The sequence below is a fragment of the Carya illinoinensis genome, chromosome 2, assembly GCF_018687715.1.
Source record: "Carya illinoinensis cultivar Pawnee chromosome 2, C.illinoinensisPawnee_v1, whole genome shotgun sequence".
Classification (NCBI taxonomy): domain Eukaryota; kingdom Viridiplantae; phylum Streptophyta; class Magnoliopsida; order Fagales; family Juglandaceae; genus Carya; species Carya illinoinensis.
In genome coordinates this window covers 27090697-27114781 of record NC_056753.1, presented here as the reverse complement: position 1 = coordinate 27114781, position 24085 = coordinate 27090697, and the positions used below count along the sequence as shown (strand labels likewise).

At 36.5% G+C, this 24085-nt stretch overlaps 1 protein-coding gene across 1 annotated transcript; it reads right to left on the bottom strand.

Moving 5' to 3' along the window:
* Positions 1-7776: 7776 nt before the first annotated feature.
* LOC122300611 (probable glutathione S-transferase) lies at positions 7777-8978 on the bottom strand. The gene is made up of 2 exons (XM_043111391.1): positions 8583-8978; positions 7777-8295 (listed from the first exon to the last, which is right to left on the bottom strand). The coding sequence occupies exons 1-2, from the start codon at positions 8892-8894 to the stop codon at positions 7918-7920; spliced, it is 690 nt and encodes a 229-aa protein (XP_042967325.1). The 5' UTR covers positions 8895-8978; the 3' UTR covers positions 7777-7917.
* Between the last annotated feature and the right edge of the window lie 15107 nt (positions 8979-24085).

Below are 24085 nucleotides of genomic sequence, written 5' to 3'. Positions count from 1 at the left end.
CCTAGGGTTGCCTGATTTGGATGGGGCAATTTGGCCTTAGGAAAGAAGAATGTTTAGGCTAGGAAAAGGGAAAGAGAATGGACGGCTAGGGTTTATGAGGGTCGAAAAGCTTTAAAAATGGAAATGGTGTTAGGGAAAGTTTGGGGTTGGCTGTGTATGGTGTAGGGTTATTTGGTAGTCTTTGGGAAGTGTGAAAGTTCAAGAAAAGCTATGAGCAATGCAAGAACATGATGGACAAAGTAATAAGATGATGAACAATGCAATGCAATGAAGATAATAATGGAATATAGCTTAGACGAATTGGAAATGGAAAGCAATGCAAATTAAATGAAAGAACACACGGATTGGATAAAATGAACATCTTCTATTCACGGATTGCAAGAAGAGCTTCTCTCTATAGGATTCACGTATTGCACCCTTAGAGCCCAAGTGCTTGGCACCGATAGTCCTTAAGAACACACAAGAGTTCAATGATAAAAATGGCAAAAAGTCCCTCTTACAAGTCTAAATGTTGCATATATAGTGAAACCCTAGATGACATTCAATGGCTTGGATGAGCTCCACATGGCCCTTGGCATGGTTGGGTCCGTGTGGCTTGAGCTGGTTTTGAAGTTGGCAGAGTTGGTATTGCATGTCATGGTCAGGGCTAGTTGGGTGGCCTGGCTGGTGTGGTGCCGTGGACAAGGCCTGCTGCTGCGTGACATGGCCCAAGCATGGGCTTGGGTGCTAACCGGTGCTATGCAGGTGCAGGGCCTGTGTGTAGGCACGCACATGGCTTAGTCTGGGCAATGGCATGTTGGTCGTGCAGCTGCCTGGCTTGGTCTAGGTGTGCAGTTGCTTGGCTTGGTCTAGGCGTGTATGCTAGCCGTGCAAGTCCACGAACCTCGCTGGGCATGCGCATGGGCTTGCGCATGCTGGCCTGTGGCTGGGCGTGTGCATGGCCTGTGCGTACTGGGCAAGCACACTGTGCTTGCTGGCCGAGCCATGGCATGACCTTGGCTTGCTTGGGGGGTGGTTGCAAGGTGTGTGGGCACCATGGCCAGCACATGGGCAGCTTGGCCGTGATCAAGCCCCCTCGGGGCCTTAACATGCTTTCAACTATCGCTGGGAGTTACCGTTAATAAAAAAGTGTATTTTTTATTTTTTTTACATGTATTTTTCAACACTTTTAAATATATATTTTTTAAAAAAATTTACAACATTATTTAAAAATATTTTCTTAATCACAAAACAAAAAATAATTAATTAAAAAATTAAAAATAGAGAGTGGTAGCTTGAGCAGGAACTTTAGCATTTTCCATCTCCTTATTGCCATTCACAAATCAACAACACCTTCAGTAACGTACAGCCTCACCTAAGCTTTCCCATCTGAGTCTCAGCTCTATCTACCTCTCTCGCCTTTCTCTCAAGATAGCTATCCTCCGAAACCAAGGTACGGGAAATCACGGGAGTCATCACTGATTTCTTTAAAGCTTGTTTGGGATTGTGATGGAAAGTCTAAAAAGTGTTGTAAAATGGTTTAAAGTGTTTAAATGACAAAATTTACCTATTTGGTAATTTGATATTAAATTACTTTTAAATAATAATAAAAAGTAAAAAAGCACGTTTCAACAAAACTATCGAAGTGATACTTTTTGTTAGAAGCACTTTGCAAAAAGTAATTCTGATTTTACCGTGCTATGTACATTACAAAATTACCCTCATTATTTTAACACAATGACAACTTTGTCCATCTCTCTCTCTCTCTCTCTCTCTCTCTCTCTCTCTCTCTCTCTCTCTCTCTCTCTCTCTCTCTCTCTCTCTCTCTCTCTCTCTCTCTCTCACACACACACACACACACACAGCCTCCAAAAACCTTCAAGAAATATTACGCTTGCTTGGGTGGTCGGTGACCTTGACGCTAGAACTCCTTACCAATTTCACGTACGGCTTCTTTTTAGACTTCTTCAAAAGGTGCACCTTCGACTTTATCGACTCCACCAGGTTCTCTAACTGGTTCGTCATCATCATTATCTAAGAGAAGAACAAATGGTAATGGATCTGAGTGAATTATCCTGTAATTTAGAGCTTTTTTTTTTCTTTTTTGGGGAATTTGAGCTTACTAAAGCCTTCAACTTGGCAAAAGTAGCTCTATCACTTTTGATTTATGCCATTACCCTTGCTGAGAAAAGGCTTTGAATCAACATTCTTTGGAGATTTCGCATACAAAAAATCTCAATTTGCTCTCTATCAAATTTTAGTGGAGCCAAAATAGAGTTATCAGAGCTCAGGGGGGAGAAATCCTTAAACTCCACTGGATTACCAAATCTTTTTCTCAAGGTTTGGGACTGACGTGGCTTCTTTTCCTTGGCGGTACACTTCATTGGTACTCCAGAAGAAGGCTTTGTGTTTTCTTTCCTAAAATCTGAGAAGTTCGGAACCTGATTGCCCAAGAAGATTTTCTACCTGACTACACAAGAAGATTTTCTTTCTAAGTGTCCAGATTTATTGTGTTAGCTAACTACTCAAAGATTTGATTTTAGAAACAAATAAGTTTGTTATGGAGATTCTAAATGGTCATCATGATAGATATCATCAACAATTTAGGATAGAAAAAGATGCATTTCATACTTTATGCAAATAGTTGAATGGAAAATATAACTTAACTAGTGCTCGAAATATAACTATCGAAGAAATGGTTGAAATTTTCTTGATTATATTAGGTCATGGGTTCGAGAATAGAATGACACAAGAAAGATTTCAACATTCAGGAGAGACTATTAGTAGGCATTTTAATAGTGTATTAATGGTTGTTTCACGAATGACGGTTGACATAATCAGTCCCATTGATAGGGAATTTAAGGATGTTCCAAAAATAATTCATGAAGATGAGTGATATTGGTCATACTTTAAAGATTGTATTGGAGTTATTGATGGAACCCATGTACCAGTTACTATATCTCCAATAAAACAAATTCCATTTATTGGTAGAAAAGGCATACCTACTCATAATATTATAGCAGTTTATGATTTTCATATGCGTTTCCCTTTTGTTTGGGTTGGGTGGGAAGGTACTGTGCATGACAAACGTATTTTTATGAAAGCTATTCGGAAGGAGGAATTTCACTTTCCAAATCCACCTAGAGGTTTGAATTTAATAAGAATGACATTAATAAACTTTAATAAGATAATAAATGATTTTTATATTACTTTTGATTTATTATCGTAAATTGTATGCAGGTAAATATTACTTGGTAGATGCTGGATATCCTCATATGAACGGATACATGGGACCATACAGAAGGGAACGATATCATCTACCAGATTTTTGTTGTGGTCCTCGACCAATGGGTATGCGTGAAATATTTAATCATGCACATTTGTCGCTCAGATGCACTATTGAGAGAACATTTAGAGTTTGGAAAAATAGATGGAAGATATTAGATCATATACCAAATTTTCCTTATCATAAGCAAGTTAAAATTATCGTGGTATCTATGGCTATTCATAATTTTATTAGAACTCATGCATTAAAGGATATTGAGTTCAAGTCATATGATGATTACGAGTATTATCTATCTCCTGGAACCATGGAGGACGGAAAAGTAGAAGATTGCTCAAGCATGCAACAATCAGAGATATCCAGTGAGATGTTATTAATATTGAGCGTGATTATATTGCTCTTCCACTTATGCATAGTTGAAGATATTTTCTTTCCATTATAATTACTGAAAAATCTATTAGACTATTTTTATTGTTATTTTATTATAATATTTTATTTCTATTAAGAATATACCCTTTGTGTCATTTCTATCTCAAAAAGTGCATTTTAAATTCATTTCCAAACAAATCTAATATAGTTGAAAGTACTTTAAACATACGGATCCCAAATAGTAAATAGCTTTTTAATAATAAAGTTTATTACGTTAAGCTCTAAGCTATAAGTCTTAAACTAAAAGTAATATTTTCTACCACAATTCCAAACATGCACTTACTGTATAGTCACCATCTCCACAGACTCTCTCAGCCAAAGTCTCATCGAAAGCCAATCTCACAAACCCAACCGCTAAGATCAAACCGAGAAATGCACGGCATTATGCCATCGCCAAACGTCATGCACCGTGACCAGTTGAGAAACTTAGTTTAGCACCAAGAAACCCGCATCTTTACCATGACAACGATGCCATGAAGCCCACGTTCAGAGCACCACCTCCGAAAACTCAAACCGAGAACCACAGCACAGATCTTAGCCACGCCACCATCACATCCTCCTTTCTCCACTATATGAAGCTATGCACCGTGCCTAACCAGCGAGAGTATAAAGCCACCTTGAGCTTCCACCTTCAGTACTGACCTGGTAACACTCAGCACAGCAGGGAAACCAGCCTTGCGCCACCAGAAGCCACCTCGTTATCTCCGTTTATGTAATGCCCCAATGGAAGACTCAAACCACATGACCTATACTCTAAAAGGACTAATCAATAAAGGTGTAAAAAAAACTGGTGAACCAGTAAACCAAATCGGACCAGACCAAACTAGTAGGATCGGTTCAGCACCAGTATGGTCCAGTTTTGAGTTTGGTTCGGTCCGGTATTGATTTTATTTTTCTTAAAACTGGTCAAAATCGGTCTAGTTTCGATTTTTCTTTTTCTAAAATTGGACCGAACCAGACCGGTTCATATAATATTTTTTAATTTTTTATATTGTATAGAATTTATATATATATAATATATAATATATAATATTTTGTATTATATGATAAATTACTAATTAATATAATATTAAATTTTAAAATCTTATATCATTTTGTTTATTGTATTAATAATTATACTAATATTATATAGTACATATTAATAGTTATACTAATACTATATCACTATATATTATAATATACTATAATATATCACTATATTATATATTATAAAATATCATTATAGTCTATAATACAATTATAATATATATTATAATATACTACAATATATTATTACTATAGTATTATATACTACAATATATTATATTATATATTATATTATATAATATATAATAGAGTACATTAAAACCAAAAAACTGGTAAAACTGGAGTACCGGTTTAGGAGGGTAACCGGTACGTAATTAGTTTTGAAAAATATAAAATCGGTGCATACCGGTTCGGTCCTATATTTTGTCCAAAACCGAACCGGACCAGTTATACTCCTAATAGTCAATGATATAATTGGAACCCTATTGGAACATTATAAAGAGCAAGAACTTCTTATTCTCAAGCAATGTGAGATTTCATACACCACCTACCCTTATTTTTATCATATGAGGTATTACAATTTATGCTCTTAAATTTTCGACGTCCTCGTCGGGCCTGTCCGTTGTAAATGACACGACTCAAGTCTCACATTTCTGGTTGGGATAAGCTCTGATACCATTTGTAATGTTCCAATGGAAAGTCAAAATCACATGTCCTATACTCTAAAAGGACTAGTCAATGATCCAATTGGAGCCCCGTTAAAACCTTTTAAAAAGAATGAACTTCTCATTCTCAAACAATGTGGGATCTCATACACTACCGATCCCTATCCTTATCATATGGGGTATCACAGTCTCACTCCAAGTCAGCTCCACACATGGCGAGTTTTCTCTCGCTCAATTCTCCGATCTCTCCCTCTCTCGGTTTGCTATCTCTCTAATCTCTCCCTCTGTTTTCAGCCCCGTGATCCTCGTTCCTCACTCAGCCTTGCACCAGCCTAGCTCCATCGCCTTCTCCTCCTTTGGTTACAGCTGTCACACGCCACCCTCTGTCCAGTCGTGTCCCTCGTCAGCCATTCAGCAGGTGCACTTCCACATCCAACTGTAAATCACCGAGTAGCCCCTCCACACATAGACAACCACCTGCAAGAAGAAGCAATCCACTGTTTTACTGCTAGAAAATAGAGCAGTCAAAGGAAAGCACCACCCAGTCCACGGTAATTGCATAATAGCCGACCATGCCACCTTAGTCCATCATGATTCTCTCGCCAATGCCAGCTTCTTCGCGTCGTTCCCTTGGAATCACTGTGTTAGGGGGGAAAACTCTCCCCCCCTCGAGGTACGGCCCAATCTACGAGCATGGCACCTGGCCCAAGGCCAGATCTAAACTCGTCCAGCTCCGGGCTGTCTAATCGCTGGCACCCCGTCCCAAAAGGATGCGGGTCAAGCAGATAGGTTGGATGGACAGTGACCCATAAGGCACTCGGCACCCCTACTGCCATGGAAGAAGCAACACGCCACTATAATGGGACAGCACGATCTGAAGCCTTCCTCAAATCTAACCGCATTAATTGGGCTCTGGCAGGTGCCACTCACGGAGGCAGAGCATGGAGCTCCATACTCTAGAGACAAGTATAAGTATCCCCCTGGAACACCATAGAAAGGTAATATGAAAATTTTCCCATCTAGCAAGAGTTCTCTTCTACACGAGACTGACTTAAGCATTGGAGGCTCCATGCAGTGATGCACCGGGCTGCTGGAACTAGGAGTGGTTTTGTGAATGCAGGTAAAGTGAAGACCCAGGCCCTTGAGAAGTCAGGCCCAAATGTGTACGAAACACGATGTTAACATTTGGCACCGTTTTTGGGATTTGACTGATTTTACAATTGAACGTGTCCTTCCCACGCCGACAGGAGCCCACTCTCAGAGGGCCCGGAGGCTCAACCGAACAATGGAGGAGGGTGACGACCAAGAAGCCACAAGGGAAAGAACCCGACAGAAAGTCAGGATGACCATCTTGTAGAATGAAGTGGGCACTGAGCTGGGGGTGCTGAAAGGGGAGTTCGGGTCACCTCATCAATCAAGGAGGTATACTCGACCCTGCTACCGGCCCCCAAATGTCCCCCGCTGAGGGTGCCACGAGAGACAAGTTCACATTAAGAAAGGCAGAGGTGAATGAGCCATTGGAAGTGATCATACTTGACTGGAACCAAATCGAAGCGATCATCAAGGTCGGGACAAGGATCCATGTTGAGACAAGAGAGGCACTATAGCGACTGCTCATCGAACATCGGGACATCTTTGCATGGACCCATGAGGACATGCCAGGAATCGATCCAGCCGTCATGCAACATCATCTTAGTGTGGATCCCAAAGCCAAAGATGTGAGGCAGAAGTGCAGAAGCTTCAGTGTGGATAAGAATGCCTCCATTGCCCTCGAGGTAGACCGCTTGCTGACATAGTGGATTCGAGGCCTTAAACTCAAAGAGAAAGCAAATGTTGAGCTTATAACAGATTTTTAGGGAGGGGGGGTTTGCAGCAAAAGGGGTGGGGGTAGGGAGAGAGAGAGAAAGAGGGGAGAAAATTAAAAAAGTGTAATCTACTAAATGTGGGTGTAAAATATAATTTGCTAAGTCTCTTACGTGGTAAATCTTTATAAATGGCTAGTGTAAAAATGGTGAACTGACCGGACCGGCTGACAGCTTCTTCCATAAATAAACAAAGCTAAAAAAAAGACATGGGGATAAAGAAAGAAAGAGAGAAAGTCTGGTCACAATTTGGAATGAAGGTATTAATTTATGATAAATGTTTTAGTCACCAAATATATATATATCATAAAAATAAACTCACAAATTAACATAATTTAATGTGATATGTTAGATTGTAAAGTTAATTTTATTATAAAATAGATCTAATATATCATATAAAGTCACGTTAGTTTACGATTTTAATTTTATGAGATATTTATGTGACTGTAGCAGTTGATCTCTTCTTATTGAAATGCATATATGGTGTTTTTTTTTGTCAAGAAAAACCCTCAATTCTCTAACACAAACATGATATCATAATTATGAAGTCACTTAATTAATCAAGTAACAATTAACAAACAGGGCAAAACGTTGGTGCCACAGAATCCTTTATCATACTTTAATTGTCTGTTATTCCCAACGAAGCAAGCTGGAGCTAGTTAGCTATGGAACATTACTTCTTGGAGGTAGGGTTCTGGGCAGTCATTTTCTCCCTAACTGATTTTAAATGGACCAACAATTTGGTGTAGTCAGGAAGGTTGTCTTTGATTACAGAAACTTGTTTGAAATTCTCAGCCCATGCATGCAAGCGAGGTAAGGTGCTGGGTTCTAGCAGCTTCACCCCTCTCATTTCTTCCATGCCTTTGAAAAAGTAACTAAGCCATCCATACGCTATGTCTACCATTCCTATTTTGTCTCCACCGAAAAACTTTTTGTCCCCAAGAGCGTGCTCTTCCAAGATTTTCAGAAACTCCAACACTTCTTTCATTCCTGCATCCCCCAGATCTTTCTCTTCTGAAACTAGGAAAAATGCTGAGAAAATAATGTAACCCTATATGATCAGAGAAGTAAGTTATAATTAGTTAATTAGCATTTTAATAACTAGCCCATTTAAATTAATATTAAAACTACCTAATTAATAACTAGCTAGCCAATTTAAATTAATATTAAAACTACCAAAACAAATCCTAACATCTTACTCAAAGTACAAGCAAATCAAACTTGATGGCCCGACGGATGGAATTCATGAACAAGCAAGTTCATATATATATAAACAGTAATAATTAGAAAGATCGACGATGATGATGATGATAGAGTAATTGTGCAAGTCAAAACTACCTTATCTTCCCCGAATTTAATCCAGAACCGAGCTAAAGCCCTCTCGTGGGCATTCTTCGGCAGCAAAGGGTAAGTATGAGGCCAAGTGTCTTCGATGTATTGCAGGATGACGAAGGACTCGGCTATAGGTCTGCCGCCATGAACAAGCACAGGAATCTTCTTGTAAACAGGGTTGTACTGCAGTAGCATATCGCTCTTGTTGCCGAGGTCTTCTTCTATGTACTCATACTTCACACCCTTCAGCTTCAGAGCCCATATCACTCTGTGGCTATAGGGGCTAGGCCAAAATCCCAGAAGCGTCACTTCTTCCATTGCGCTCTGATGATCGATCTGTAATCAAAGATCTAGCACCAAAGTATATAGGATAAGTCAACTAATTGCAATGATGTTCGTTCTGTTTGTTTTCTTTAGACTAGTGAATATCCGTCTTGTTTGAGAAAGTACCAAACTCTCCTTTTCTAGCTGGACACGTGGTGCAGGCGAGGCACTCGGAGGCACACTTGGGTCTTGGACCTTCTAAAGCCGAACCCTCGGGCCCAGTTGGTATTGGCTACAAGCCTTCACCTTGGCTGGCATGGGCAGGACTTGCCATTGGAGAGTGGTATCCAAATATTGAAAAGCCCACCAATTCTAAGGATCTTTCCACACCTTTCTCGTTGGACTCCTAACAATGTTTTCAAACCAGTTTTCACGATACAAAGGAAACAAACTTCCAAAAGGAGAGGGAGAAGGAAAAAGTCTGATTCAATAGTATTTGGAAATCAGTCCCGCTTGGTTAATTAAAATAAAAATTATCATATCAATTCATTATTATAATTTATTATTATAATTTTTTTAAATTTTTATATAAAATATAATAAATAATTTAATTTTTTTAAATTTAAATACAAAAAAAATTATATTATAATAATATTTTATTTATTACTATTTAAAATATTCCATCTTATCTCGTATTATTTATGTAACCAAATAAAATCTAAAGCGAGTTAGGAACCGATTGGGCATCAATTTGTTCCACCTGTACTGTTTAATGAAGCGGTGAGTTTTAATTTGTTTTGAGTGAATTAGGTTTTGGGCGGGAACCTGATTAAATGTGCAGTAGGCGATTTACACGGGAAGCACAAGGAAATCTGCATCCGACGGATCTGAGCTGAGGCAACGTCAACAGCAGATGCTTCTGCGCGCAATCGGGGAGCTGAGAGAGAGAGAGAGTTCACTAAGAGAGCAAGGCTGGGTGCAACGGCGTTGGGCTCAGGTGGTGCGCGCAACGGCGAAACTTCGAGCTAAAGGAGATCGCAACAGTTGCTGGTTGGCTTCCTCTATGCGTGGGGGTGGACTTCGAACGAGGAGTAACGCAGCAGTTGCTGCCACGGAGGTATGGCAGTGCCTTCAAGGGATCGTGAGGTGGGGCTGGGCTACGGCGTTGTCGATGGCGGCACGAGCTGGGTCGATGGTGATAGAATGGGTTCTGCCGTTAGGAAAGAAACGATGGTTTCTTTTTAGCATTGATGGTGGTTGTAGGGAGGATTTGACAGTGCTCTGTTTTAGCGAAGAGAGAAACAATGTCTTTATAGTGCAAGGTGGTGGTTGTAGGGAGGAGTTTTGGCATGGAGGAGAGAACCTATGGCAGTGCTCTGTTGTGGCGTAGAGAGAAACAGGGACTTCACGGTACAGGGTGGTGGCAGCATGTAGGAGGCTCACGGTGTGGAACTGACCGTGGAGGTGGCTGCGTGGTGGGTTGGTTTGGTGGTTTCTGGTTTCTTATGGTGGTATAATCTGTCAATTAGCCATGTCTGGTAAAGGAGTTGGTTTTTGCTATTAAAAGAAATAGTATTATTTTATTTTATAAAAGAGAAATGATATTTGTAGTCATGTTTGTACAAGCGGCGTGTAGTTGCTTTGAAAAAAATGAATTAATATACGATTTATGTAAAAAAAATTAATTTTTTAATCGTGAACCACACTTTTTTTAAAGCGATTGCACGGCGTTTGTAATTCTATAATTGTATGTAATATTACTCTTTATAAAAACTGCTCTGCCATGTCATCTTGGTGCGCTAATGGCTACGCTAACTGCTTGTAGCTAGAAGAACTGACTACTAGGCAAAATGCAACACTGCATTTTATGAAGGGAGAGGTGCCACATGGGACAAATCCATAGCACGAAGAAATGGTGCGTTTCATTAATGGAAAACCCAACCCTTGCATTTTCTTCTTCCTCGGCTTGACGATTGGAACTTGTTTTAATGGCCCGTGTTCTTATTTCTTCTATGAGGGAGAAATGTGCCGGGTGAGAAATCACCATTCCATAGGAACTTTTCTTTCTTTTTTTGTTTTTTTTTTTTGTTTTGTTTTGTTTTTTGTTTTTTGTTTACTATATGAAATCCACACACAACCCCAACGAGAAGCAACTGAATGCTGGTATTCAATCAATGGTTAAAAATACAACTCTAACAACTTTAAGCCGTTTGAACTTTACCAGGGGCGCAACAATTGAAAAAGAACTCTTACCTGTGTTGAGAAAGAAAATAAAAAGCTTGTAACTTGCAAAGTACTTGTACCTGGTTCTACGCCGAGGAGTGGGTAGCGGCCGAGCTCAGTCACTCCATCCAAACAACGGTTTGAGAGAGAGGAAGAGAACTGAGAAGATATTTCTCAAATCCGAGAGAGATGAAGAGATCTAAGAGATGCACGAGATCTTCATGAGAGGAAGGATTTGTCGTCTGCCTTTTCTTCTTCGGATGAAGCTTGACTGTTCTTCTTCAGTTCTTATTCTAGGCTACTTTTTCTCGTCCTTTTTTTTTTTTAATTTAATTTTTTAATGTAAAAATTCTATATATATATATATATAGTCATTTTCGTATATTTTTTTTTCTATTTTTTAATATAAAAATTCTATATACAATTATTTTTATGTATTTTTTTGCACACTTTATTAATGTGATTAATTATATATTAAAAAAATTGATACAGCTAATTACATTAATGAAATATATAAAAAATACACAAAATAATTGTATATAGCATTATTCTTTTTAATAATATAAACTCTGACATGTTTGCAAGGTGCGCATGCAGGCATAAGTTATGCCTTTAAGAACATTAGTAATGGCCTCAACAAATTTTAGTTAAAATTTAATTAGAAAATTTATTTTTACAAATTTTAACTAGTCACTTTTTATAACATCAAATAATAGGCTCAACAAATCTTTCATTATTCTATTAAAATATTGATTTTGAACTTTTTATTATTTTAATTCTAATGGTAATTTGAATATGATTATATTAAAATTTATGGTTGTATTAAAATTTATTGTTGTATTAAAGTTTATGGTTATATTATTATTGTATTAAAATTTATGATTGTATTATTGTTGTGATATATATAATAAATATTTATTCATGCGACATCACTCCGTAATGATCAATTTGAAGTGATTAATTCAAAAAACATAAATATAACATTACTCCATAATGGTCAATCTGAAGCAATTAGAGTTCAAAAAGCCAACAAAGATAAATATAACATCACATAAATGTGACTCCATAAGATCAAAATAGAACAAACCACAAATATAACAATACTCCATAAAATTGCCCTACAGCTGGTTTTTCCTAGCACGACTTGCAAGTATTTCTATTTGTCGTTAGAGATGGTATTGTTGTAGTATTGGAGGCATGACACTTGTATTTAATATCATAATTCTTTTATCTTCTTTCTTTTCTTCATTCCGTGCTTTCTCTTGCTGAAGTAACACATTCTCTTTCTGAATACGCACTTTGTCTTGCCTAAGACTCATTTCCTCATGCCTAAGACAACATTTTATTGTCATGATCAGGTCTTTCTTGCATAAGCACAAGTTTACTCTTTCTAATTTCTGCCATCTCATTTAGTACCACAAGAGAATCGGAGTTAGTCATTTCTTTTCTCTTTTTCTACTTTAAACCCATTGGTTGTTCCAAATTTGAAGATGCAACATGAAAATCCTCATCTTCGCCTAGATTTGTTGAATTTGGTGTCGAACCATTTGAACTTAGTTTCTTCTTCGGCTTCACTATTTCCATATGTTCCACCCACTTTAGATTGAATCTTAACACCCGCCAACAATAATCAATAAAAGACTTATTCTCTAACCCCAAGAACATGACCTTTACCTTGCCAATCTACATACATAAAGCACCATGGTTCTAAATAAGTATGATGTTAAAAAAAAAAAAAAATAGCATGTTAAAAAATAAGTTTAAACAGTGCAAAATAAGTAGCATGTTGAAAAAATAAGTTTAAAAGATGCAAAACATACCTTGTCTTGCTCGTTAAACCCACTTGAATGCATTCTTTCGACTTGGGCCAAGTAACCACAAAAACTTATTTATAACTTGTTGAATCGTCAACTACCGATTCTTTAGAGATGTGTAATTACATAAAGAGTCAAATTTCTTGTTTTCCTCAAAATATTTATGAATTATTTTCCATAACATTATGTACTTTTGATCTTTTTCTTATACCGCATCTAAGGAAGTTTCAAGCTATCCCTCCACAAGCAACAAATCTTCCTCATTACTAAAATTATTACCTTGTTGTATTTTTCGTCACTCGGTTCAACTTCAATAATCTCAACTTGGGGTGGAGAGAGTTTTTGTTCATTAATCTCATTTGTGGCATTTATAAAAAAGTCATTGTTATTTAAAAGATTTGTGAAGTAGGCATCACAGTGAGTGGATAGATCCATTCCTAACAAGAGATATGGGACAAGGAATCGGATATCATCCATCTGAAGTGTATCCATGTCTGAATTATATCATCCATCCAAAATGTATCCATATCTAAATTGCATTCAAGAGCTAAGACTAAATTTAACCAAGGAACCAAATGCATGATAGCTAAGACTAAATGTAACCATGTCTGAATTATATACAAAAACTAAATAAAAAATGAGGACAGAATCTATATATGCAACATGGGACAGAAATATATTCAATACAAGATGAGATTATTGCTAATGGCGTGATGGATATTCTGAGAAAGAAACCCTTGGATACCCACCAAAATAATTTTTGCTTTCTCAATAAAATCTAGTAAAGGTAAAGCTTCTCAACAGATCTCAAGTTACTTTCTCATTTTGTGCCTAAAATTCTATCATATTTCTTGCCACAATATGAAAGGCATAGCATTAAGAACACCCACGGCCAAATGCACCGTTGGATCAGAATCAACTTAAAATGGGGCCACTCTAAGAGCATTTCTACAAGAATTATTTCTGATGGGATGTTGACTCATTATATTAAAAAATATCACTAGCCAATGAATTAAAATTTATTACGCTATTCACAGACTTAGAAACTGAAGTCCCAACATTTCAACACTTCAAATTCAAATTAAGGGTGTTCAAATTCATCCTCAACTTCGTTACTCTGCTTTGAATATCATAACATGCTCAAGAAGGCAGGGTCTTAAATCTGGCAAAAAACAAGTGCTCATGAATCAGACTTTCTTTCATCTCCTACACTTTCTTACCCAGCATCCAGAAATTCAATCAAAGGTTGAAAAATCCAGAAAATTGCATCACCTAGGCAGAGAAGAATCAGACAGAGAAGAAAAATTGTAATAATCCACTCATTCTTTCTTCTTTAATTACGAGTTTCGATCTACGTGTCGTACCTCGATGGCATGTTTTAAAATATATCAAGTGGATTTTAAAGCAATCTAATTATTTTAAAAATTTACGAATATTTTAAATATTTAGGAAATAATTAAATGTGGTATTTCCAATGTTATTGGACTAAATTTGTTTTTAAATAACACAATTATAATATTTTTTAAGAGCTCCAAAAATATTATAATTATGAAAAATTATTTAAATAAATATTTTGATCATTTAAAAATATTACGAGATTTAAATTTATGTTAAAAATTCTAAATTAATTTAAATAATTTTATTCTCTTCAAGTGATTAACGAGACTTCATCATTTTAATTAATGATAAAAGAATATTATTTTATAAAGTTTAGTTTATAAACTAATATTCTATTTTAATTCATCTCAGTGTTTTAATTTAAATAAAATATTTACGCATTTTTAAATCAATATTTAAACTCATCGTTAAATCGTTTTGAAGATCCCAAAACGAAGGGTCTGGATTAAATACTCAAGCGGCTACCTCTCTCTCTCTCTCTCTCTCAGCCCGATGTGCACGACTTCTCCCTCACCATGCTCTTCCTTCCTCCAGCCCACCTCCACCATCGGCCATTCAACTTCACCTTCACCACTGGCAACTTCCCTCCCCGCCAACGAGTCCCTCCTCCCACAGGTGAGCTCCACAGCAGCCTCTTCCTCCTCCCATGGCAGCTTAGCTAAAATGGGTTTTAAGCCCATTTCTCCTCCTAGAGCCTCCCTACACGGCCAACTTGGCCTCCGACCACCACCAATGGCACCACTACTCCATGGGCTTCATTTCCTTGGTCTTCTTTCCCCCTACCTCCCTCTCTCTTCGATGGGTCATTACACACACACGCATGGTTTCTCCATCATGCACCACCGTGTACGGCTACCCACGCCACCTTACCACCACCACCACGATCTTCCCTAACTATTTTCATACCCAACCGAAATTCCTACAGCTCTCACTCTTCCCCACTCTCTCATGCATGATTTGCAACACTCATGGCCAAATCCACCGTTATGAGCCACCTTCCAACCACCACCTGCCACCAAACACTTCCACCAACCTCCCTCTTCCTCCCCCTAGCTCCTCATGAAATTCCATAGTCCCCACCTCTCTCACGCACCCTCACACTCTCGGATGCACTGTTCACGGTGAGATACTGCTGTGTTCTGCCACCCAGACCACCATGAGGCCAACTTGAGCCTTTCCAAGACCACGCCTAGCTATCCCTAAGGCCAAACCACCACTTTACGTGGTGGACAGCCACTGTATGAAAGGATTCACCACCGTACGCTATGTAAACCGCCATGTACGACTCCTTCGACGCCTTTGATTGTGACAGGCAGCAAGCAATGCACGGGTTATCCATCAATGGTATAACCCTCTATCTCTCATTATTTATGATATATGTTAGTTAATAGGTTATGGATTGTGTTGTTGGTGTTGTGGAGTTCGATGTGAAGTGTGGTTGTGTAACGAAGTGTTGGGCATAACTGTGTAATGTTGTGGACTGTGTTGTGAATATGGGCATGAGGTGTATGCCTAGTTGTGATGCGGCGTGGTGTGCGAAAGGAGTACATGTGGAGTGTACTCCATGTAGTGTAGCGACGCACGGTGTGATGTGCGTCGTAGTGATGTGTGGCGTAGTGTGAGTGTAAGAGAGTTTACGTAAAGTGTACTTTGTGCAGTGTTGTGATACACCTGACGGCGTGTCAAGAAGATTTGGACTGCATAGTCAAGGAGCGTAAAGTGTATTGTGTAGCGTCAAAAACTGTATAATAGTGTCCCAAAGTAGATGTGATGTGGCTTGTAGTTTGAGGTGACGGGTGTCACCTTGTGGTTGACTTATGGCTGAGAGTATATGTGAAGTGGTGGAAAAGTGTGAGAATAGTGCATCGGAAGCATGACGGACGTCGTGACGTGACTCGGGATTTGTCTCGAGCTACATGACGTGATAGAGGTGCATTTGTGGATGCAGTCCTCTTATTAAGTGTCAGGATGAACTTATATAAGGCCGAGAAGTAGGAAGAGTTCTATCAACCGAGTCTGAGTAAGTTAGTATCGGAATATGATGCTTGTTCATATAAGCACGCTACCAGTGGACTGTGTGTAGTCTTAAGCGATAAAGGGATAAGATACCTGTGCCTTTGACGAAACACGTGCGCCAGACCAGTTCACCATATATAATAGGTAATCTGTCCTTAGCATGGTTGCACGATGTTTAAGCCTTAGAGTTGGTTTAAGGTCATGTGACCTGTATAGATAGGAATGAGATTTGAGTATGGGCTTGGATATATGAAAATAGTAATGGGTAAGTTGTCTAGGACTAGGATGAGTGACTTAGTCAGTCTGAGTCATGCGTCGATATGTGGTTGATAGAAGAATAAGACGAAAGTCTTAGTGTCTTAACCCTAAGGTGAATCATAGAAGTTCACTTTAAGGAATAAAACTCCGAAGGTTTTAGCATAGTAAATGGCACGTAAGAGCTCATGGATGGATGTAGAATGTTCCAAGTGAAGCATAGTTTTATTTCTAATATAATTGCTTATGCATTAAATAGAGAATGACGTAACGTTATGTGTATGCATATAGGTTGTCATCTGACACGCACACAAATGGACTGCATGGAATGAATAGGGCATGAAGTCCAAGTAAGTATTGCGTTCATACTCTTCTAGAGTGTTATAAATAAAATAATATGAAAATGAAATGTTTTTCTTTACAAAACATGCTTTACGAAAGAACGCTAAATATAAGTTTTCAAGTATATGTATGTAACAACCCTCTTTGACAGTCTTTTTTCACGCACCCAAAATATGTAAGTGTATACATGTGGATGGACGCTATAAGTGGTACGTATTGTATGTATGTTCATGAAATGAAACGAGAGGCCTCGGCCCCATTCTTTAAAAGATGCAAAGAAAGAGTTTTAAAATGTCCCTATGAATTGATACTTTAAATAATGCACGAACTAACGTTTTAAATGATGTCATGAAAGATGTTTAAACTCATGCTTTTAAAATAACTTTTACGAATGAACTAAAAGAAAAGACTGTAAGAACTGCAAAGAATTGAAAGAAAGGAATGTAAAGAACTGTAAATGACTGAGTGGACTGAAAAGAAACGAAATGACTGAAATGAATGAATGGATTAAATGTTTTAATGTATGAAAATACGTAATGGCCACATGAATAAAAAGGAAAAGGTACCAAAGGACTGGACTGGGCAGATTGCAATGCTGGATAAATAGTACTGATAGTGCACCCAGTGTTGCACCTTGATAGAATGGATTCTCAACCCGTGGCCATGGGCAGAATCAAGTCCAAAAGACTGTTAACCCCAACACAGGTGGGGCAATAGTGTGCAACGGCTAATGAAAGTGATAAGAAAAAATGTATGTATATTAAGAAAGAATATATGTATGTATGAAAAGATGTATGCACGAATAGACTCCTTAAAAAATGAAGGCTACGAGGCGTGAGGAACTGTTTTACGAGAAGAAAACATTTTTAAACAAAAACTCCACCTCGCAACGTTTTAAAATTAATCGAATGTCTATGTATGATATGTATAGAGTGATGAGTACATGACTGAAAACTTATATTGTTATGTTTTAATTGTATGAAGTAATACTTACGAGTCATTGACTCATTTTAGTTTTAATGTGTGACCTCCCAAAGACAAGATGAGCATGACACGTCAGAACGGGCACAGTCCAAGGGGAAGAGCACGAAAGCCTAGGTATGTTATTTTATACGAGATATTTTAATTATGAAATATAATATTTTTCGCTGTAACCTTTTAATTAAGAAAACAAGTTTTATTTATAAACATAAAGTCTTTTGTATCCTGGCATGAAAGGAAAAAAAATTTCAAAACAGAACCGTAATTTCCGTCTAGTTTCTTAAAATCATTTTTTAAAGGACGGGCCTTACAAAAATGCATCAAGAAAAAAAATCAGAAGAATCCACAAATCAAACAACAATCCAACTAAAGCCTATAATCCCAAAAAAACAAAACAAACAGAGAGAAAAATGGAGTTTGGCATGGCATACGGTGGCGATAGTTGGAGTCGATGGTGTTGGCGTTCAGTGCGACGGTGGGAGATGATGGTTTTGGTGTTCAATGCGTGAGTTTTGTTCAAAGTGAGGGAGAGGAAAGGTAGGCAACATTTCGTGGGTCTTTCTTTGGTTTTTTCTTTTTGCGCGGGAGAGAAGTAGATAGCGAGAAGTCAATTTTTTAGTCCAAAAATAATTTGGCCAACCATATAGTTTGAGGTTAAATTTACTATTTATTTATTGAGCCCACTGTTGCACTTTATTTTGCACTTCATTTATATTTTGGCTCAAAATTAACTTTGTTGAGCCCACTACTAGTGCTGTCTTGTATAAAGTGTATAAGATATAGATATATTAAATTGATTTTAAATCTCAACCGTTACTATAAGTTTTTTGATAATATTTAATAAACACTTCATGCGTTAATCTTGCTATAAGGGTTTTAATTGAAAACATAAAGGATGTGTTATTGTCATAAAGATATTTCATAAAAATATATTTATAAACTGACATAATTTTATATGATATATTAGATTTACTTTACAATAAAAATATCTTTACAATATAATATACCACATGAAGTCATACCATTTTATGATTTAATTTTTGTAAAATTTGTTTGTATTTAATGTATTTATTGAAAATCTTAAATTCTAAAGAAAAATTTTATTTATCATTCTTACACTACACACTAGTTAAGACTATTCAACCGAGTTTCGACTTAAGAATCCAAGTATACTTGGAGATTTTAAATCCAAACTAGAACCTAAATGAATCTAAAAATACGAATTCCGGGTTGAACCTTTTTTTTTTAAAACATAAAAGCTTATAAGAGAGTGTCAGTCTTAATACTAAAATTTCCTCTCTTCTTTAACATTTTCCCAGCAACCAAAGTACAAATTGAGATAACGCTGGGAAGCCAACAAAAATATCAACCCAGTGACAAAATCTAGAAAAAATGTTTGCAAAACAAATACTTAGAGCTCATGATCATAATTATCAAGACGATCGAGACCACCCTCATAACATTGACGCTAACTCTTAGGTCCATAAAGGTATAAAGAGCTCCTAACTTTCGTGAAATCAATACCCTAGTTGCAGAAAGGAAAGAAAGAGTGATTTTTTTTTTTTTTTTTAAGTCCAAATTCACTAACTGAAAACTTTAAGCATATGATTGTACAATGGACTAAAGAATGGGAGTTAGCTTAATACTTAAAAGAGAATCCACACTCATGCAATACATTATATGCACTGGCCTCGTCCCTTCAAGCTCCTTCACTTAACCAAAACCTCACTTTCCTAAATCTTTCATTGTCCTCACAGCTATGTGCTTCGAGAATGCCGTCAAAATTGCCAATGTTATGTCAGGATCGAATCTCCAACTGCATCCCATATCCTCTTCCTATTAGTCTACCTACAAAAAATGAAAGCTTTTGATGAGAAATGACTTTCATTCTGTTTGGTTGCTAGGAAAAACCGTGGGAGGTTTTAGATTATGAAATTGTAAAAACATATTTCTCTAACTTGGGACTGAGTTTTCTCAACCGAGACACAGCTCCTCCGGGGGGAGAGAGAGAGAGAGAGAGAGAGAGAGAGAGAGACAATTATATTTTTTTATAACAAAATAAAAAAAATTAATAGTAAAATCAATCCCATGGTCAAGCCATCCACAATCAGACTAATACTCTCTATTGCAGTCACTTGTGCATTGCTCTTGAGACAACTTAATATTCAAAATGCTAACCTGCATGGCTCCTTAATTAATGAAGTATATATGCAGGAATCTTAGGGTTTTGTGGATCAGATCACCCAACTTTTATATGCAAATTGCACAAAGTAATATACGGCCTCAAGCAGGCTCCAAGAGCATGGTTTGCTCAACTTAACACTTGGTTGCTTGATAATGGTTTCAGCTCTCCAAAGGCCAATCATTCTCTTTTTATTCTCAATCACAATGGCATTCAAATTTACTTTCTAGTCAATGTTAATGACATAGTACTCACTTCTTCAAATCAATCTGCAATTGATACACTTATTCAAGACTTGGGCAATGCTTTCCCAATTAAAGATCTTGGCACCTTTTTTTTTTTTTTTTCTTGGCCTTGAGGTTGATCATATGCCTACTGGTTTGATGTTGTCTCAGAGAAAATACATTAAGACTCTGCTCATACAAAGCAAAATGCTTCTTGCTAAACTAATTTCATCACCTATAGCAACCTCACTTAAGCTGTCCAAATTTAATTATCTCGACTTTGAAGATGCTACTCTATATCGAAGCATTGTTGGTGAGCTTCAATATTTATCTTTAACCAGATCTGATATTTCTTTTGCAGTGAACAAGGTATGCCAATTTATGCATACCCACAAAAACTTCTCACTGGAGTGCTATCAAGCGTATCCTAAAATATCTCAAAGCTACAATTAATTTAGGCTGATTTTCAAATCTTAGTCAAGCCTTCAGCCTCATGCAAACTCTGATGTCGATTGAGGGGGCTATCCTGATGATCGACGATCAACTGGAGGGTACTGTATTATCTACTTGGGCCATCACCTTATCTCATGGAGCTCCAAAAAGCAGAGCACTGTGGCTTGCTCGTCAACTAAGGCAAAGTATAAATCCCTTTCATCTCCTGCAACTGAAACCATTTAGCTACAAAATGTCATTCATGACTTAGGAATTCCTTTATCTAAAGCTTCTAACTTGTGGTGTGACAACATTGAGGCCACTTACCTTTCGGTGAAGCCAGTGTATCATGCCAAGACCAAGCTTATGGTATAGACTTCCATTTCATTGGAGATCAAGTTACTGCCAAAGCTTTACAAGTCTCCTTCTGTAGCTCCAAGGATTAAATAGCTGACGTGCTTACCAAACTAATTGTTATACAGAAGTTTCATCACTTCCGAACGAGTCTCAATGTGGTTGACATCCCACTGGAGTCGAATGGGCGTATTAGAATAAGTGACCCACTAATAGAGCATTTCGACAAACAGCAGGAGTGTATGCATTGTACCTCAGCATGCAACAATAGAGAAGCAGAGTCATGTATCACGCCATATACAGCAGCAGCACAATATTCCTTCTAGATAGTACAGTAGACAAAGTCGTTAGTAGTTCTCTCCTAGTTATTGTACCAAACAATATTCTTTTTATTTCCTTTACTCAGTGTATAAATACTACTACCATTCAATGAGAAATGTGAAGAAGATTTCGTATATTTGCTTTTTGTTGACGCAGCACACTCCAATATTACCAAAAACGAAAAGAAAATGCCAAAGAAAACTAAAACTTTAATCCCAAAAATTTCTCTGAAAACCAAAAGAGACATTAAGGTGCGGTTTGGATAGCGACATGAGATTAATGATTTTAGATGAAAATTAAAAGTTAAATAAAATATTATTAAAATATAATTTTTTAATATTATTATTATTTTAAAATTTTAAAAAAATTAAAATTTTTATTATATTTTATGTGTGAATTTAGAAAAATTATAAAGATGAGATGAAATAATTTTCCTATCCAATAGGATGTTCAGAATGCTAGAGGAACTCCATGCATTACTGAGCTGATACAGTACTTTCTCTTATGCGTTGTATGGTAGATGTGTCATAAATACATTTCATATATCCATGTGCTTTTTAATAAATTATAAATTACAATCTACTCTCCCCTCCGAATCCGACAGTCATTGTGGACTGCATTTCAGTTTAGTATGTTCAATACATATATATTATATGTACCGTGTGTCTATGTGTGTATGTGTGTGTATATATATATAGAGAGAAATGATACTTGCAGTCGTAAGTGTACAAGCGCTGCCGAAACATTTTTAAAAAAATAAATAAATATAAAATCCATATAAAAATAAAATTAATTTTTTAATAGTAGACCTCACTCTTTTTCAAAATAATTACATAATACTTACACACTTCGTAATTATATGTAGCATGACTCATATGTATTAGTATGGATTTTTTTATTTTCTTCCATCTGTATGTCCTTCGTACTTCTTTATATTTTATAGTATTCTAGCATTCATGCATGTGAGCCCCCTAACTAGAGTAATTGTTCAACGGGAAAAAAAAAAAGGCAGCGTTACTGAAATTTAAATTCATAGATTATAGAATAGTAACCGATGATCAAGAGGCATTGATTACTGGTCAAAAGATAAGAAAAGAAAAAGGATAGACTATATGACATTTTTTTATACTGATCCTTAGTTTTTACAGTTCGACCTACTCTTTATATACGTGTTGATCTGTGTCTGCGATGACTGATATTGTATATCAGTCTTTTTTTTATTTTATGATGTGATATTAAATAATTAAATATTTTTTATATTTTATTTATTTATCTATCGTTTGAAATGATTTTAATAATTAATATTAAAAGAATGATTAATACTATTCTTCTATAAAATCATAGCATCATCTAGCTGTTTTCTACCGAAGGTTACGTATATTTTTTGTCTTTGAACAACCCTGGCCTTGACAGCATCCTATCAATGCATCTCGAGTACATGCTTTAATTCTTTACAACTTTAAATTTTTCTTCTATTTTTTTCATTTTGTGGAGTTTTTCAACCATTATTTTGAGGTGGTTGTAATGGTACCACTTACTTCTGTACTTATTAATGATAAGGTTTAGCTGATTGAAAGAATATGTTAAATTTACGTATGTTCCATGAATACGTGCTCAAGGACTAGATGGATGAATTTGGAGTTGCATGTTGGAAACTCTGATATGACCGATGTCTTTATCATGGAAATTGATGTATATGGTTATTTTCTATTTTTGGGGAAATAATACCATATACTCTTTGACCTTTTTTTTTCGTGTTGGGTCATATTTGAAAACAATGGATTTTTTTTTTTTTTAATTTCTTCCTATCAATTAAAACAACATACCTTAATTTTCACAATAAAATTCAGAATTCAAAATTCAAAAAAATTTCTTCCAAAACATATTATGAATGATCAGTCTCACAATTTTTTCAAACTTCAATGAGATCAGCTCTAATAGAGAAATATTTTAGGTACGGAGATTTCACGTAAATAAATTTACAAATGAAAATGACTTGATATAATACATTAAAGTGTAAAGTTGTTTTTATTGTAAAATAGATATAATATATCACATGAAAACACGCCAGTTTGTGACTTTAATTTTATAAAAAGGATTTTGCGGCTATAGCATTACACTTCCCAATATACATAGTTTTATTGATCACACCATTTTTTTTTTTTTTATGAATCACTTAATGGGTAATAATAAGAATAACATACGGTATTCAAAGGGAGAGAAATCACCTCCAAGGGTACAGTGGATTCAGGGCCTTGAACTCGAAGAGAGAGCGAATGTTGAGCATCTAGTGGATTTTAGAGAGAGAAAGAGAGGATCAGGGACTTGCAGGCAACAGGGGTGGGGGGAGGGAGAGAGAGAAAGAGGGAGGGAAAAATTGAAAAGTGTAATGAACTAAATGTGGGTGTAAAATATAGTTTGCTAAGTCCCTTACGTTGTAGATCATTAATGGGTGGTGTAAAAGAGAAATTATATTTGTAATTTCTATGTACAGACCCTTTATTAAAGGAGAAAATACCTCATTTTAAGAATGGTATTTTAATCATTTTAAAAAAAAATTTAAAAACAATTACCTAAACCTGCATTGCAGTCCCTAACTAGGGACTGTACATAGCATTACTCAATGTAAAAATGGTTAACTCACTCGAATGGCGGGGAGCTTTTCTCATAAATAAACAAAGTTAGAAAAAAAAAAAAAAAAAA